General features: G+C 36.6%; 1 protein-coding gene across 10 annotated transcripts in view; it reads left to right on the forward strand.

Annotated features, from left to right (window-relative positions):
* The window catches only part of GRB14 (growth factor receptor bound protein 14), a 58088-nt gene extending 40108 nt beyond the window's left edge, over positions 1-17980 (forward strand). For 3 of the 10 annotated variants that reach the window (XM_048310020.1, XM_048310027.1, XM_048310026.1), the window contains 9 exons: positions 5429-5566; positions 6611-6721; positions 6911-7006; positions 7575-7655; positions 9981-10097; positions 10213-10270; positions 10366-10453; positions 13226-13319; positions 17282-17980. In XM_048310020.1, the coding sequence (XP_048165977.1) occupies positions 5429-5566; positions 6611-6721; positions 6911-7006; positions 7575-7655; positions 9981-10097; positions 10213-10270; positions 10366-10453; positions 13226-13319; positions 17282-17428 (930 nt within the window). In that variant the 3' untranslated portion in view covers positions 17429-17980. Of the gene's footprint in view, positions 1-5428; positions 5567-6610; positions 6722-6910; positions 7007-7574; positions 7656-9980; positions 10098-10212; positions 10271-10365; positions 10454-13225; positions 13320-14416; positions 16818-17281 lie in introns of those variants that run through there. The other 7 variants (XR_007204903.1, XR_007204905.1, XR_007204904.1 and 4 more) reach the window with 7 other exon arrangements.
* Positions 17981-19111: the final 1131 nt, after the last annotated feature.

The raw sequence follows: 19111 nt of genomic DNA on the forward strand, positions 1-19111 counted from the left end.
TGCACATCTTTTAAGAATCAAGAAGCAACAAAACAGAAAAAAATACAGTGAAAACATTAAATACCTTTATTGGGTATTTCAGGTGAAAGACCCTTTTTCTTCCTTAAATAGGTGGAGTGCTGAACAAACGTAGCAGCAGGCTATGGTAGAATACCGAAGAACTGGTGATGTGACACAAATGGATATAAAAAAGAGTTAAATGGTTAAACTTAACGAGTAGGAAATTTAGACTGACTAGTATGATTTGTTAGCTTGAAGGCTACTGTAGCCTTCCAAAAAAATTATGGTAGGTCACTCAGTGTTAGTCATCTTTTAAGCAGACACAGGATTCTAATTTACAGTGGGAAAAATGAAATGATAATACAGAATGACCATATCAGGGATCATCGTCTTGCTTTCAAAGAGGGGAAAAATGAGTAATAAAGGTGGAAACATACACATCACTCTTGTTTGCTTGTCATTAGAAAAATTAAATAATAGAAGAGGAACTTTCCCTGGTCTTAGGACAGCAACTCTATGCATGAGTTTTGGGGATAAAGAATGATTGGAAAGGCAGCATGATAACACAGGATATTTGGGGTAGAAGTAAAAGAAACATAGAAATTGCAACTTTAAAAATCTGTACTATAAGGTCTACCTTAGCATCCACCAGTAAATGAAAATAATTTTAAATAACTAATTCTCAAAGCATTCCTACATATTAAATAGTTATATCCTTGTGAAAGTGGATGTTAATCAAGATGTTTAGATTATCCCAAATATAGTAAAAATTTTTGCAAATTAAATTTGACACACACTAGATTCTCTAAGTAAATTTACAAACCTAAATAAAATTTTTGCAATTTCAAAACTGCTGCAAGTCCAATGAAAATCGTTTCACTTTTGCCACCTACATAACACAAATTTTGCAGTCTAACGTAAACATTTAATTCAGAAAATTTTGTCCCCTATGTTACTAGAACTTTATATTTTTTGCTCACAAATGTAATTTAGTAGTTCAAAAAAGTAATAGACTTTTATAAGAGAACTGTTTGCCATATATTCTTGTGCAGAACTTCTTTAAGCCTATATTGTGAGATCTAGAATATGTTCAAAGCTGGTAGGTAAGATTAAGAATCATTCTAAATGTATCTAGTTACTTCCCATTTTGGTAGCTTGAAAAACATGTTGCAAACTCTCCTCTGTTGCTATTTTGTATTGCACGGTATGTTTAATTGTATTTCATCTAATAAAACTTAATAGGCACAAAGTAGAGAATACCTTGGTGGGTTGTTCAGCCATTGTGCACATTTCAGCAGAAGCGGTTGGGTAAATTGTTTACAGTGAGTCACTATTTCCTTGGAAACTTTCATTAAGACAAGTTAATGGGCTTGCATTATTATTTGTGATGTGCTTGGTTAAGTATCAAAAGAGACATTAGTTTGACAATTCAATGCTAACAAGTGATTAAAAAATCACTTCTGATACTTGTACATCCTTTCGTGGATTGAGCTGTAGGCAGGTAAAATGTTTTTCAGGTATGTTTTTCTTAACTCTCATTGAAAGTGGAAGAGTGAGTATTTTGGCTGATCATTTTGAATCAGAACATCTTTGTAGAACAGAGCCACAAAAACAAAGGAGAGGTTCATCCTAGCCATTTAGCATGTGCTAAGTAAAATTACTAGTCTGTGTATACCAAAGAGAGAGGTTTAATTGCTGCCATGAAGATCTTTAGCCTACAGAAGAAGTGTGTCACTGTATCGATCAGGGTGTAACTGCTCTGAGACACAGCGCTGTGTGTACATGTCTAATGGTAGGCAGTCTGGGTCATTTGGAACTTGCTTTAGGCTATTTTTGCAAATTGGATGTTTTAAAATATGTCAAAAAGGAGCATCGTGTGAAAATTTTAAGATTATTATTAAGAGCCAGGATTTCATTTCTTTAATCTCCCTGCTGTAGCAAGTCCCTCTTTCCCTAACCAGTTTCTCACCTGACTGCCATTCTGGGCTTCAGGCTGAAACAGACCTGCACTGAATTTCAGCCTCTTGTCAATCTCCTGGATGTTGTTTTAATCTCCCCATTGCCTTACTCTGTCTTCCGCTCTAGGTTTTGTTGGCCTCCCAGTCTTAACCTCTCAGGTGGACTGAAGTCTACAGGAGACAATATTGAGATTCAGAATCAATTCTTCACTAGAATTACTTGGTGCCCCCAAAATTTTTCAGCAGGTTCAGGGTAAAAATCCAGCTCATTCCTAGTAGTATTGGTCTGGATCATGGCTGTCATCACATCTTTGAAATCAGTCATCAAATTCAACATGATTCACAAAGTCTTAGTATAATGATGGCTTCTTTAACTCCCCAAACCACTGTGTAAATGCTCAAGAAGCATCCACCTTAGCAGATGTCGTTTCTGCTACTGCAGCCATTCTTTCATTGAAAATGTTTAACATGTAGACAAATAAGTTTTATAGTAAGGAATGCAGCTCTCAGTCTTTATTGCATTCAGTGACATCTAGGATTTCTGTGTTTTTCATTATTATTATATTCATCTGAGATAGTACAATGTTTTTCCCATTCTGTTGTTTTTTCACTTTCTGATTGATTTCATTTGTTGTTTATTTGGTTGGGGGTGGGGGGGTGCAACACAAGACTTTTGTTTGCTTTGTTTCCCGTTCAGATTGGTTTTAAATGAGTTGGTTTACAGCTAATCAAATGGTAATCTAGTCCTTAGTGCTGTCTATATCACTATCTGCCAGACGTGGTGGCTTTTGACACCACTCTGCGTATCAGGATATGTATTTCGCTGGGTGGGGAAGATGGTGCAAGTTTATTTCTGCATGTTGTGTGATCAGTAGTCCCTGTCTGCAGCACACTATCATTTAGCTCTCCCCTCTTCTTCTAGTATTAAGGATTTTTCTTATTTTTGTCCTATTATGATTAGTTCTTATCTGCATAAACAGGGATCCATTCCCTCTTATAACAAACTTGTATGTACCTTTATTAAAAAAAAACCCAACAAAACAAAAGAGCAATGAAAAACCCCTAACAAAAACCAACCTGAAACAAAAAACAGCCCAAGGAAATTTTCTTTTCTACTATCATTCATTTTTGGCATTTATTACAGACATTCAGTTCTCACTCTGAAATATTTTTACTGCTCATCCTTCTGACAGTTAATGGTTTTGACTACAGCTTGTTCATGTTCTATTTTCTCACTCAGTCCTCAGCTGTCTTAGAGAGGAAAAGATGGATTTAAGATTGCCTTTTTCCTAGCATTACTGCTACTTTATTTTAATTGATAGCATGGGTACAACAGTGACTGTCGAAACTTAGCATTGTATTGCTCCTCCACTTTGGTCTGCTGAGTAAGAAAAGTGTTTTTCATGACAGCATTTCTGGTTTGAAGCTCTTATGGCAGAAATCCTGGGGAAGACACTTGTGCAGGCAGGAAGCCAACCACTCCTTTCAGCTTCAGCAGAGACATTAAAGCCTAAAGAGATGCTCTTTTGTTTTTGCATACATTGACTCGTTTAGATTTTCCTAAGGCTTTCATTTGACTTTGTTTCTGGATTTTATGCTTTTCCAGTTCAACCTTTATATTTCCCACCTGTAAACCTGTTAGTATGTGGCAAATGGGAAGATTAACAGCCAGAACATGTACCAAGACGAACCCATCTGCTTCAGTGTGGCTAAAATAGCTTAAACTGCATTTGCACACAGCTGTGTGCCAGCAGCACGTGTAGATAGATGTACCTAGGCTTACTGTAATTAAACTGTTCAGGTGAATAGCAGTGTAGCTGCTCATAATGCAGTGCTGGTGGTGGGCTGGGGCACTCCCCTGGCCTGTGGAACCTACTCGTGTTACTGCATTCACACCAGCTCAGGTTGGTCTGCAGGTGGTACAGTCATGCATCTCACTGCAAGGCAGGAAGATAATAAAAGTCAAAGAAACCTTGTGTATCTTGGTTGGACTGCATTGTTGCAGTGGGGATCCTGCAACACGCATATATCAAACCAGGAGTCCCGTGGAAAGGAAATATATATGGACAGACAGATTCTTGATAGCTGTTTCAGAGATGTTTATTTCTCCAGCCGCATGGCCGGGGCTCTGCCCAGGAACTGTTCCAGTCACGGGACCAAGGGTCCTTCTGCCCGCGCAGGGAACACAAACCAACCAATGGGAACGAGGCTGAGCAGGGGCAGGGAAGCCCCGTGTCTGTGCCCTCAGGGCCCCTCTGCCAGGGCTACACGGCAGGGGAGGGACCCCAACACCTCACCCGTTTTATTTTAATAAAAGGAGAATGAAAACAACTCTGCATTATTTAGTGGCCAGAGAACTCGGTGTGCTTCCAAAATCACGTTCACTTTTTCATTCTGCTGGAATCTAGTACTGGCCAGTCCATCTCTTGCCTTGTAATCTGTTGTTTCACTCCTCAAATAAGATTTTCTGGAAATGGCGGTGGATAGGAGGAAAATTCAGCAATGAAAACTGCAGATATTGACCAGAAAATCCTTTGTTCCATACCTCTTTATAAGACTTGACAGAATTTATGATACCACAGACCAGTCCTGAGGGAAGGTTCCTCAAAGAGCTCAGTAATAACAGATTCCTTTGCATATATGGAAATAGAAGAATTCGGGGTTAATATGTGTAGAGTCATAGTTCTGAGTAGTGTTATTGGAAGAACAGTGATAAAAATGAATGCATTACATGGAATGAGAATAAAGTTAATAACATGGTTGCTCACTTTTAGTGGTACTTTTGCAGACTGAGTAGAACTGTCTAAGCCTCAGCAAGGTAAAAGCTCTGTTGCCCTCTGGCAATGTCTGATGAAATGGCTGAAGAGAAGCCACTGGATGTCTTGGGTAGAGGCAGGAGCTGTCTTGAGGACTGGCCCAGTCTCTCTGGTTTTGGCTCTACTAAAGCTCCTACTTAAGCACCTTTCATGTGCAGAGACCTTTATTCCCTCCTTTTATGCTAATATCTGCCTGACCTGCATGGTTTTGTAATTCAGAGTTTGTGGTTTGCTGAGTTAATTTTAACTCAGATCAGTTCTTTTCTCTGGTTTGTAACATGGTGGGTGAGGGGAGGGATGTAATCTTTTTCTTCTGTTGTTAGCACTGATTAGCAGTTTTATATAAATAGGGTCTGAAGCATGGGATTCTTACACTGGTTTAGTTGCAGAAGTTCGCATATTGCAGAAGTAATGCTCTCATTTCAAACCATATGGTTCCATATAAATATGTAACTTGCTTAGCATACCTTGGAGTTGTGTAACATTCTACATGCCTTAAATCAGAGGTACTGTTAATGGGATTAGATGCAATCATAACTGAATTACTGTGGTGTGATAGTGTATTTAGGAGTTATTCCCCTTAGCCCTGAGTATGTTAATGAAACACAAAGCTGGTTTCAGAGGAAAAGAAAAATGTTTGATTCTTTCTTTCAGATGTTCGTAAGCTCCAGTACATATCCTGAGATTCATGGTTATTTGTATGCAAAGGAGCAGGGAAAAAAATCATGGAAAAAACTGTACTTTCTCTTGAGAAGATCTGGCCTTTATTTTTCCACTAAAGGTACATCTAAGGTAAGGGAGGAAAACAAAAAAGAGAGAGCAAGAATTGTGAAGTGAGAGCAAATATGGATGTATTTATCATTTGCTGTAATAATAACAACCAAAATTTATAACCAAATAATTAAACTTGTAGTGATAAAAAAAAAAAAATCTAGCTATTATAGATAAAATCTAGAGAGATATGGATATACAAAACTGGGAAGGTGTTGTCTTAGAAACTGTAGTTTCTTTTTGCCTGGTAAGTTTGCTTCATTCTGGTTGATATTTCTCATAACAGAGTACCCTGTTAAAATAAATTTTCAAATACTAGTTAAATTTCTGAAGTATAAGTAGATGTTCTGAAAAATGGATATAGTAATGAATTATATAAAATAAGAATTTTTACAGGATAACTTTAGGAATTCTCAAAATTTGTCACTGGACAGTTTTTCATTTTACTAGTTCAAATTTTTAATGGTGGTAATTTAAGCTTTATCGTATTAAACATTGGAGTTGAGAAACCTTTTACATAAACTACTTAAACCAACGTTTATTGTTGTTTTGGATTTTCTGTGATTACCTGCCAAAGTTTGCATTGAGCTGGTTTTTATCCTTAGGCAAATTTCTTTTGTTTGCTTCCTTGGCATAATTAAGCTTAGCTGGTAGAGATAATGGTTAGAAGTGGTACTGAGTAATAATTATAACAGTATGTTGTTTTTCAGATTATGAAAGTTTAGTTTGTTTTGATGTTTGAAATGCATACTGCTCTCAAAACTTGTCTCCTCTAATTTTATTATTGCTTGAATCTAGTGGAAGTTTTCCCAGAAATTATATAACTTGTAGTTTGGGGTTTTTTCCTCTCTAGAAGAATAAACGTTTTAACTAATTTGATTTTTTTTCCCTCTGCATTATGAAATGAATATTGAGTTGCCTCTTTTTAGATTTCATGATGTCATGGTTAAAACTGCAGTTTGTAAAACTGTATTTTGGAACAGGATAACTGTAACCTTCCAAGTTTCTTATTTGGAGAGGCTGGTTAAAAGTAGTCTAACTGTATTACATTGCTTTTCTTTTTAGGAGCCAAGGCATCTGCAGTTTTTCTGTGAATTCAGCAATAGTGATATGTACATGTCTTTAACAGGCAAAAAGATTTCTGGAGCACCAACAAACTATGGATTCTGCTTTAAGGTACAAGCTTATTATTCTGATACATATTAAAGCAAGCCACAGTTTTTAGGTAAGCTTAAGTTTCTTTAAGGCTTTGAAAGCAATATTCAGCTGTCTATTATAAAATAGGAGAATTAGTGGCTTTTATTTCAACAGGTATTATCTTCAAGATATGCTTTAATGCTAAAAAAATGTGCTGTGGCCTTCTAGCCTAACAAATCAGGAGGAAGCAGAGACCTGAAACAGCTCTGTGCAGATGATGAACAAAGTAGGACCTGTTGGATGACAGCAATTAGGTTACTCAAGGTAATTTTTCTGTGTGGAGTTAACTTCTTGCTTAAGTGTGGTATGTGATATTTTGATGCTGTGAGTAGAGAAGTAACATAATTTTTAGGTTCCCATGCAATAGCAATATCAATTTTTTACTTTGAAAGCTTGTTTTTTTCATCCCAACAAGTAGAGAGAGACCAAATTTCTGGAATCATTTTAGGGGAGGCAATGATGCCTCAGTCCTGAAAATTCTTAACATTAAGCATATGCTTCTGTGTAACCATGTTGAATTCAGTGAGATTGCTGAGTACTCTTGAACAAAGTGACAAGAATACACAAGAATGGAACTTTAATGTTTTTAAAATGTGACTGTTTGTGACAAAATAGGAACGGGCCAGTTAATATATTAAATGGGTAGTATTTAATGCACAAGTGTACATTTATAAAGGCAGCGGCAACAATGATGATGTACATTTCCTTAGCTTTTGTCCCTGGTTTTTAATGGTAAAGTAAAGCCTGTGCTATCTTTTACATCTGAAAAAAAAACCTTACTTGGCTTAGGTTTGTAATTTAAAATGCTAACCATGTTATTTTCTGGTTTTAGTATGGGATGCAGCTCTATCAGAATTACATGCAACCATATCAAGGTAGAAGTGGCTGCAGCCCTTTGAATATAACACCTATGGTATGTGCCACAGTAGCTCCATGAATAAATACATGTTTCTGCTGTTGTGCTCTTTTCAAGTAACTTGTGTCAGTTATACTACTGACCTGCTCCTTCAAAACCTTGCATGTGCGAACGCTTGCCAAAATATTTAGGGCTGCCAGGGCTGACTAGAGAGCTAATTAATTAATTTTCTTACTTAGAACAAACCAGTTAAAAGGCTCTTCCCTTAGTAAAGTCTTCAGTATTTTGGGAGTTCATTGGCTTATTACTGTTGAATGGAAAGAAGATTTTGAAAACAAAGCAGCAGAACTGTAAATGCATTAAAAGAGAAGCAAAGTGTTTAAGGTTACACATGCTGATGAATAAGAAGGTTGTAACAAATCCTTTTCAGTATACTTCCTCTTTTAATTTTTAAAAAAATATAAAATATTTACTTGAGATGAATTTCAGCTGGTGTAATACTGACTGGACTTCAGAGGAAGACCATAATTTGGCAGATAGTCTGCCCTGTTTTGGAGAAAAAACAGCCTGTACTAGATACTGTGTCCATTTTCTAAGTCAGATAGTTGGGATTGGGTGAGGTTGTCCTTTTCTTAGTATCTTATGTTATCCCAGCTCTTTATGAGTCATTTGATTTCAGACTTTTTCGTGGATGATTTATATCCATTTTGTGGTTTTTGTTGGCTAAATTGGATAAAAATTACTTGTTGCCGAGATCTGTGACAGTGATTTTATGGTGGATTTTTTTAGCTTTTATTATAGTTCTTGCTGATAAAATGCCTAAGAAATGCATTTGCTATCACAGGTATTCACAAAGGTAGTTTTCAGTGACCTTGCTAATAACCATGTCTTATTAAGCATGTGCTTAATACGCTGCCCATGTCTTTAGTTTGTGTCATGTGAAGCTACTGCAATAGCCAGCAGCTGCTCTTATGATGGATCTGGGAGCCATCACTGATTCTCTCCTCTTTCACTGTTGTGTGCATTTTAGCTCCCATAGCTTCTAACAGGCAGAATCTATACCTACTGCTAACTGTGGCACTGTTTTTCTACTTGTGTATATTTCATGAGTTAAACAGCAAATTGAATAATCTGGGGATTAAGTGCACATGCTAATGAACATACTTCATAAGGAAGCTGCTTCCACATTTCACATTCCTTAATTTCTCAACCATGTCAGCTACAAAGAGTTCTCTCCATTCTGCTAGAGGCAAACATTTGCTCTTATTTTGCCCTTGTTTTTTTACTTTTGCAAAGTTCTGTACAGGTTACAGTTACTCAGATAGACCTAAGTCAAGTGAACTACAGTATTGCTGTCTTCCATTTCTAGTTACATCCATGCTTGTAACCAAGCAAGAACAAAACAGAGCTGCTCTGGTTTTGGACTGGGAAGCTTTGCTAACCCTACAGAAATCTGGGCCTCTTGTGTCCAGATGTTGCTTTAATTTATGGAGTGCTAGAATGCTCTTTTATTTATTAGATATTCCAGTGCCTGCCAACATTTGAGCCATTGCAATCTTTATACAACCTGATTTTGTAAACCTTGGTTTCTGAGAAACATTTTGGTAATTTTTAGGACTGTTTTGTCAAACTTCAGTGTTCTTATTCAGTTGTTACAAATTTGATCTTCACTGAGAGAAAAAAACCCAAGCTTTTTTTTATAACAGACTGTGCCAGTTTGGACAAATTTGGAAATATATCCTCTGAGAGAGGGCAGGTTACAACCAGCCCTCCCCCACCAGGTTCGGGAAAAAATAGACCCCAAGTCACCTCAAGACACAGATGCTGCTGTTACTGAGTCTGTGATTAGAGTTAGAAGGGATGTATTAAAATAGAGTTATACTCCATAAAAATTGCTGTTTTCAATGCTTAAATATGGTAAACTGAATGGAAGTTTATATAGCAAATAAATAAATTTGACATATTTCTAATGAAATATTTTGAATATTTTTTCATTTGATCATTATATATAATAATTTTGTATTTTACCTTTTTTTCCCTGTTACTTGGACATCTTAATAACAGTTTCCTGACTTGTTTTGACATGCAGAGGGCTAGTTATAGTTAAAAATATAAATACAGTTTATGGTAAGGTGATGTATTTATCATCCCTTGCAGTAATGCAAAAAGATGATCTGTCCTGCCAGACTGTAAAATTGAGCTTTGCAGCAGCATACTGGAATTACAAATGCTCCCTAGGGTACAACGAGTTTGGCTCTGATGGGAAACACTGCCAATACTTGAAATATCACTTACAAAACATAATGTTTTCTCAGAAGCTCGCTATTAAATGATGAATCTTATAAAAAATGAGAAAACTAAATTTATTTTTCTTTGTTGCAGAGAAGCATTTCAGAAAATTCTTTAGTAGCAATGGATTTCTCAGGACACAGAAGCAGAATTATAGAAAATCCAACAGAAGCCCTCTCAGTTGCAGTTGAAGAAGGATTAGCATGGCGGGTATAAACACTTTTGATTTATCAGAATAGTATTTTCTGGTTTGGAGATTTGGTTTTTTGTTTTTTTTTTTAACAAAAGAGCTTTGAAGTCATGTTTTTGCTTCTTTCTCATGCAGAGGAGAGGGTGTCTCCGACTCAACTCACATGGTAGTCCTATTGCCATGTCTAACATGGGTATGTGTGAATTAATTCCTTGCCAGAGAAACGCAGTAACTGGTTCTTTCAATAAAGGGAAAGTGTTTTTTCACTGATTTTTTTTTTTTCTACAGCTATACACAGATCTCAGTCATGGTTTCATCATAAAATCTCTAGAGAAGAGGCTCAGAGACTTATTTTGCAGCATGGACTTGTAGATGGGTAAGTTAATTCTTTGCATAGCTTCTCTGAGACATGTTTCTAACCAACAACTATTTTCATGTGCCTGTTATTGTGGGGAGGTGAAGGCAGGAGGAGTTTGCACTTTCCTAATAGGAATAAAAGTTCGTTTATATAGGGCTATCTGGGGATCAGTTGGTTCCTATTTTGTATCATTTGGAAGCAATGAAGTGGTGATCTAAGACTTTGATTCTGTCACTGACCGATTACTTACGTCTGTTCAGAGCCAAGCACTTGAGCTGTGTCTTTGCACAGTATTCTCTGGGAACTGTCAACCTTGGCACCACTGTCTTTTGTATCTCAATTAGTGATGAAAGAATAAAAGGAAGTCTGAAAAAATTCTTCTAAGATAATGTGCTGGGACAGACATTGGAAAAAAATATGCTCTTTTCTCATGAATTGACTAAAAATGGTGTCATCCTTTAATAGTAAACAGTAAGTGTTAGGATAAGTCTTTAAATTTTAAAATATTTCATTTAAATATTAATTAAAAATGCCAAAGCAAGTAGGTATTTTATGTTCAAATCCTCCTGCTTTTCATTTCTGCATTTTTATCTTTAGTCCTGTATTAAATGTAAGCTTGGGCCTCCTTCATTCAATGAGTAATTCCATAAAAATCTCAGTTTCTTTGAGTCTGTTTCCAGTTAGATACCTGGAACATGAGATTCCTGGTTGAATTCCTTCAGTTTTATATTTTTTAGATAAAGTATGTTGTAGTACTGTTTTCTACATCTACAGAAAGGGCTCCAGGAAAAAAAAAAAAGTGAAGGGGAGGAAAGAGAGACAAGCCCAGTCATAATCAGCACAAGGATGGTTAATTGGACTTCCACTTTTGTGAAAAAAGAGCATTACCAAAAGGCCCATGAAAAAATGCAACTGGTGATTCAGAGAATTTTATGAGGGAGAAGTTGACTGGAGTCATCCAGCATGTCTAAAAAGCTCCTTCCAGCTAACATTTCTGAGATTATGTGAACTACAACCCTTTCTTCATAATAAAGCTTTTAAAGGTTCTTTGACAACTAAAGTAGGTCTATTGTGATTATGTTAGAAAAGAATAAAGGTATTTTTATCTGAGGGAGAAGAAACGTTGCTTATATGTGTGATAAAACAAGGAAAAAAGTAAGAAAATGTACTTTAAAAGAACTGATGAATGGGAACATAAATCCTCATCAAAGTGATTACATTGTGTATCCTTTAATGTGGATCCTAGTAATTGGGTGTAGATACCTCATTTTGAATATTTGCAAAGTGGCACATTTTTACAGTGTCATTTTTCTGAATAAAATGAAGCGCCAGTCATTAATGACAAATACATAAAATACTGAATTAATGCACAGGATCTATGGGATCTGTGGTAACCTCTGTGAAGAGTCGCGTTCGTGTCCCGGGGAGGGTGAGAGCCCACTAGGTGGTGGGAGCGAGCCGGTTTGAGCAGAGCCCGCGCTGCCGGCGCTCCGACTGTCCCTGCCCGTGCCGAACGCTGAGCTGGCAGCAGCCCTCGGGAGTGACTGCGTTAGTAACGGGGCTCTAACTAGACTGCACAGGGATGGTAATGATTATATGGACTCCAAATGTCTTAATTCCAGATAGCTTCTTACTTCGTAAAAGTAGAACTCTTAAAAACTTTAAGAATGAAATTAGTATTTTGAATCTATGCCGGTAGTCAGTAAAAATCCACTGCAAACCTTTGGCTGTTTTTTTTTTATCCCTCTTGAAATTCTTTCTTTTCATGTAGTAGCTGGGCTCTCATTTCTGGTGTGTGGTGGGACAAACAGTTACGGTTAGGTGGTCACTAATGCTTGCTTGATTGATACCTGCAAGTCCATTTTGCCCATTTCCTTTGTGTCCTGAAAGAGGAGCATGCTTGCCTATGGCTGTCCCTCCATTTCCCTTGTTTGGTGCATTGGTCAGCTATATCTGTTCCACATCTGCACAGTACAAGCGGTTCGGACTCTCTCCACTGCAAATCTATCAATCAGGTTCTTCCCTGTCCTCCAAAATGTTCTCTGCCAGTATTCCAAATCAGGTGATTCAATGCAAAGTGTCTCATGCTGGTAATCATTCTTTGCTTGTACCAAATTATTCTACCAGGACTATGGCAAAAAAAAAAAAAAGTTATGTTCGTCCACGTTCTGACTGGAATAATGTATCAGTGAATAAGTTGCAGTGGCACTGTTGGCCATTCAGTGTCATGATTTCAATAATGATTCCATAAAGCAAGCAGTGTATAGCTCTGTCTTGTTGGGAATTTTGCTACTGTGCAGAAATGAGAGTGCATTTATGAGGATTGGCCAGATGTGAAAAACATTCTGTGTGTCTTGCATTACCTGTTCTGTCAAATTACTGTTTAACTACCTTTTGATTTTTCTTATAATGCTTGTGATTTAGAAAACTCAAGTTTTCTCAAGTCAGAGTCCAAAGAAAAATTTTGTTCAAAGCACAAACTTTGAGGGTGCTTTTCTGTCTGAAGAGATGTATTGTAATTCTATGCAGTGTAAAAACCAACGCCTACAGTGTCATTTATTCTGAGAATGCATGTTTTTCACATAATAGACAAGGTGAAGAAGAATTTAAGAGTAAGTATTCCCAGTGACATATTTGCAAAGAAATACTGATTAAAAGCCTAACTTACGTAATTGATATTATTTACGCTTTTCACTAGTACTTACTGTAACAAATTTAGAACAATTTTAACTGGATATTTACAAAAGGATTTCAAATGATCTTACTTTGAAATTTTTCAATCTCTTCTAGGGTATTCCTGGTACGTGATAGCCAAAGTAACCCCAAAACATTTGTATTGTCACTGAGTCATGGATTAAAAATAAAACATTTTCAAATTGTACCAGTAAGTAAGTTTTTTCAGTTTACAAATGGAGTTGTAAAACCAAACAATTGAATAACTGTGATAGAATATTGATGGATTTTTTCTTCTTTTGCTGTTTTGTAGAAGAGGTAAACATCATACCTGTATCATAAATACCAAATATTACTAAATATAATTAGTATTCTTTAGCAGACTTGAATATTTTTGAGCTTTGCTGTTTGATTTGTTCTAAAGCTTGACTAGTGTTATGAAATCCTAAAAAGTTTCTTGAAAAACTAAACAAATCTATTTCAACTGGAATAGAAGCAACCCTGATGACATGGAAATCGTGTATTAATAGAGTTCATGTTTCCTTTTAAATTTTCAGTATGTATACAACTCCTTAGTCATGTCTTTTGGACTGCCTAAGATGTGTGTCCATATCTCACTGACTCTTCTGTTCAGGATAGTATCAATATTTGTAGTCAAACATATTTTGTTGACTTCTCTTCTTGTTACTGTGGTATAGTCATGTCCAGGTCTTCTTCAGGGGAACAAAACAAAAAAAATTCCTTATTTAGTCCAGCTGTTTTATAGGTAAGCTGAAATTTCCTAAGCTGAAATCATATTTCTGTTAATTTTTATTTAACATACTGTCCAGTTCTCCTGCCAGAATGGTCAGCCATCCCCATTGCTTCCACTCTCTCACGACGTGGTTTATGTGGGTTTCTTTACATGCTGCTTCTCTTGAGATGAGAAACACTTGAGCATTTTGTGTTTTGGCCGCAGATAGTTGACATAACTGAGCAGACCCAGAGCTTTTTCATCTCTCTTTACAAGAACCTTTCTTCCAGACCACATAATACTCTAGCCCTCCATGTATCTTCCTGCTGAAGTTTCTGGCAGATTCCACTGTTTCTCAGTAAAAATTAGTCAAGTGGCACTTTTTTTTCTGTTTTTGATCTGTTGATACCCTATGATCATTCACTAAATTTCTGTATGCCTTACCTAGGGCTTGTAGCTGATATCCTCCCCTAAAAAAAGTTCATGTAGAATAAAATGGAAGGAATTATTTGAGAGGATGAAAGAAGTGGATCAGTGTTAGCTAGAAGAACTGTCCAGGATTTTGTTGTGTTTAGGTACAGACAATGGAGGAGTCCTTCATCCAAAAGTGATAGCTATGCCCTGGATTCCATGGGGTCATCAACATATAATCCATGGTAAGAATCCCAGGTGTAAGATCTCTATGCATCTATTGACTGTAGTCGCTTCTAGTATTTACATTGGTATAACTGCTGTGTGGCTTAGAAAACCTTCTGAACTCCATACAAAGAGTGTATGGTTCTACTTTATTGGGATGTCCTTTAACTCTCAAATTTAAGAGACAATTTTCTTTCCCTATCAGGAAACAGACCCTCTCTTCTAACCACAGATGTAGCAGGAAGTTGTAGTTATCTTCAGTTTCCTCTGAAATGGATGATTCTCTTCTTCCCTTCAAAAGATTGTGCTAAAACCTTGCTCTCCTGTTGTGGGATCTTTGGAGGCACTAGGAATTCTTTGTTTTGATATCATTGTCTATAGACTTGGGTCATATTTTCCATGCTGTTCATTGAGAAGACCTGTACCATTTCATTGTGAAACTTGACTGACTTGAAGGAAACATTTTTGAATTGTTTTTTAAGTAAAGCAATTTCTCCTATGCTAGTAACCAGAAAAAATAAATCTGTGATGAGAACAGCTTAATCCAGAGAGAGTATGTCAGCATGGAAGCTGTTTGTCCCACAAATATCCGCATATTTCAGTTCCTTTCTGTCAGTTTCTGGTTGCATTCAGTACCCTCATTCCATTCTCAATACCCTGACTTAAACATGCTCTGTTTTGCTAGAACAGTGCTCTTTAAAGATTTCAGAAAATTGTTGTTTGAGGGAGGAAGGGCTTTAGTTCCAGTTGCTGCTGATCTAAATGTAGTGTTCATTTTCTAAGAAACAAGGCATTTTGTATTACTGTAGTAACTCCATAGCTTATTAGTTGGAGATCAAAAATTCTCTTTGAATTTCAAATTCTACTTTTCTTCTAAGCTCTTGCTTGTTTCCAGCCATTGTGAAGGCAAACTTTCCTACAAAATGTAAATAAATAAATGTCATTTAGAAAGCAGTTTTACAGGTAAAAACAATTCAATCTCTAAATACATTATTTTTCTCTTGTATTTTAGGTTGCTTCATGTTATGCTGCACTTAAAAATGTCTCCTTTTAGATAGGGTGTGCACCGTGCTAGTTCATGCCTCACCCATGTTAACAGGTGCCTCATGTTAACACTGGTAACCTGTGCAACAGGTATTGCAGGTGGGTAGTAGGGAATTGATTGTAAAAAGTTCAAAAGGAAACCTTTGGGATACTTTTGGGATCCTGTACTGTGAAAATTGAAGAGCTTGTTAGTTTCAAGGTATTTTTCAGCCTTTATACTCTGAGCTGATGCAAGTTCACTTCAGTGTATTCTATCCTGAAATTTTGTCCATATGAAAGATGAAGAGTTGATACACAGTTCTGGGACTGTCTTTTTCTAATAAATGTTCTCTCATAACAGCCTTCTTGGCTTGCAGAAGGTGCTAGGTTCTTGGGCAACAGAACTTCGATGTGAGTTTTTACTTTGCAAAATATTGATAGCTTTAGAATTAGCAATCTGTCTGGTATTTATTTCAAGGTTTGGAATTAACTTGTTAGGAGGATAACAGACATTTGAATTGTTAACTCTCCTCGCCTGTGTTGGAAGGAAAATTGCATGCATAAAGAAAGTCCAATGAATGATAATCCATTTTCAGGTTCTTGGCTGGAGCACAGTAGTTTACACATTCACACATTGGTAATTCCTGAACTAGCAGTGTTTGACCTGGTTTGACCAAAATCTGAGAATAAAGAAATTACAAACTACTTCCAGACATGGTAGAAAGGGGTAGAATAACCAGGAGTCATAAGCAGTTCAACAGCTGTTTCAGATAAAACATCTTAATTACAGGTAAGACAGCTAATTATATCTTCTCCCTTCCTCTGTATTCAAGTAGGGTAGTTGCATCTTCCCCTAGCACACCATCTGCTACTCTGTGCTAGCCCTACTTCAGGATCCTCTGTTCACTACTTTTCCAATCTTATAAAGTATCTTTTTTCCCCTTTTCTTTTTAAAAATAGTTTAAATATGTTTTTTCACCCTATATTTACTTGAATACCAATTAGTCACTATTTCACTAATCCTCTTGATATTAGACAAATCAGCAGTAGAGGAACTAAATCAAGAAATTATATAGTCAGCAGTGCAATACAAATTGTGCAAGAGCTAACATTCAGTAACTTAGAAGAGGGAAATACTGATTGCAAATTTTTAAGCATCTAAAAGTCAAAAGGAATGGTATCTATTGAAGTTTCTTCTTTCTCTTCTGTGTCTGTGCTAATACGAGTGTTTGGAGCTGCGGCAATTCTTCCTCCTGCAACCAAGACCATACTACTAGAGCAAGCATGTTACTCTTGTGATGGGCAGTGTCTTGTGTAGCTAATACCACCCAGCACACCGCTGCACTGGTGTGTAGCCTCATCACACCTTACAAAAGTGATAGAAAATCATGGAAGTGAGTGGAACAAAGGTTGAAATCCATGAGTAACTTCAAACTTGGTTGTTTCATGTCACCTCTGTAAGAACTCAGGGTTCATATTAACTCCATCTATAATTCCAAAGCAAAGGCATGGAGTAGTATTGTTAGTGCAGAAAGAGTATTCCTATACTGATTTAACTGTTCTTTCCTTTAAGGTGTGTACTTGAAGTCAAATAATACAAAAAAATGTTTTTCTGTTGTTTATTTTTTGTGTAAATGATCACTGTATTTTTCCTGCTCACGGTATTCATAAGATTATAATACATTGGTCTGTAAGGACACGTGTCAAACACGTATTCCAGTCAGAAAGAAATACCATAGCAAAAGAGGATTTTACTGAATCTTGTTTTTCCATTTTTACAGTTGGAAGATGATGGGAAGCTGTTCTATACCCTTGATGACGGTCATACCAGATTTACTGATCTCATCCAGCTAGTGGAATTCTACCAACTTAATAAAGGAGTGCTGCCTTGCAAGTTAAAACACTATTGTGCGCGAATTGCTCTTTAACCAAAGCGTTTGTTGTTTCATCTGAGGGAGAGGAAGATACTAGTATACTTTTTCCCCTAAAGGAAATTTGTATAGCAAAAAGGGGGAAAAACCCCATTACACTGTAAAGATTCTATGTTTAAGCTGCAAAAAAAATTTATATTCTATGTAGATAAGAACTTTGCTTTGTGATTGTCACAGCAAAATTAACTTTATGGTTTTGAAAAACCATTCTTTCCAATGTAATTCTTTAGTGTTGTCTTGGACTTTCTGGGTTTTATTTTCAACTGAAAACACCTTTGAAAAATATTGTGTAACTCCTACAAAAATATAACTGAAAGAAGGTCTTTGTTCTTAGGTTTAAAATTAACTTTTTTCTCTATGAATGGTTCTCATAACTTCTGTTCATCACATAAAAGAATAACATTTACTGTGGCAAGGATAAGAAGCTGAACTGCACATTTTATTTGTAAATAAAATGAATAAATATTTTGCACTATATTTTTGAATGCTACTTTGAGGATTATCATATCCAAAAAGTGAAAAATCATTAAAACCACTTATAACTGCTCAGTTGTATTGAGTTGTGCTGTTCTTGTTGTAATATTTTAAAGGATTTTCTTCTCTAATCTAATGACTAAATCTACATCTTTATACAGAGCTGGACTGTCACTTACTTGGCTGTGAAATGTATAAACATGCATAAATTATTATGTAGTGCATAATGTGGTTCAGTGTATACCTATAATCTCTGACACAAAGAGAGGCAGAAAGACTTGTTGAGTAGTGTGGATCTCTGCACAGTTGAGGAGGGAATTGATTTCAATTGCCCTTAAAAATAAAGGTAATGTTATAATAGTTGCAAATTAACAATAATTTACAATACTTACGAATAAAGGTAAATCCAGTGGACTTTACTCTGCTGAAAACCTCATGAAAGTGTATTTGCAGTCAGTTCCTAGCTTATTTTATTATTTATTGCATAAAAAACCTCAATGTAGCTACCAATGAAGCAGCCTTTACCGCTTACCAAGTGTCTAACATTCCAGCTAAAAAGAACCGTGCCAGTAGACCCGGTCAAATTTTGGACCACAGCATTAAAAGTAATTTTTGGTATTTTGAAAGAGAGTTGATACTGCTGCATCCTTGAACAAAAAGTTGAGTGGAATGGTACTTGGACTGAAAGAGGCATCCCCATCCTGATGCTTTGCTGTCCAAGAGATTTGATCTTGTTGTGATGGTTCAGGAAGTTGTCCTGGGTATCTTTACATAGGGTAAAGGCTGGAGTAAAAGTGGTGTTTGAAGATGGGCTGTCACACTGAATCCAGCTCCCCCTTCCTGTGCTTGCTTGGGTTCCCTGACTGTCAGGCATAGCAGCTGTTGTGCTGTAGGAGGTGGTGGGAGAGAAGGTAAAGGAGGCCTGGGCGAGGGATGGAGCCAGTGGGCCCTGAGGCACAGCAGGGCCAGGATGTGTCAGCTGACAAGGTCATGGAGATGGAAGCATTAGAACAGTATGGTAACTGTAGCCTGTGGTTTTGTTATTGTGTGTCTCTGGAAGGCAAGCATAATAACATAATACTGTGATACTTAATTTACCGAATTGATCCACACATCACTGACCTTTTCCTCTGGTATGCAAATGCAGTTTTTAAAGCTCATTAAAAAAGCAACTCTTCCTAATGTGTACCAAAGATGCAACATATG

This window comes from Corvus hawaiiensis, chromosome 7 (genome assembly GCF_020740725.1).
Source record: "Corvus hawaiiensis isolate bCorHaw1 chromosome 7, bCorHaw1.pri.cur, whole genome shotgun sequence".
In the NCBI taxonomy this organism is placed as follows: domain Eukaryota; kingdom Metazoa; phylum Chordata; class Aves; order Passeriformes; family Corvidae; genus Corvus; species Corvus hawaiiensis.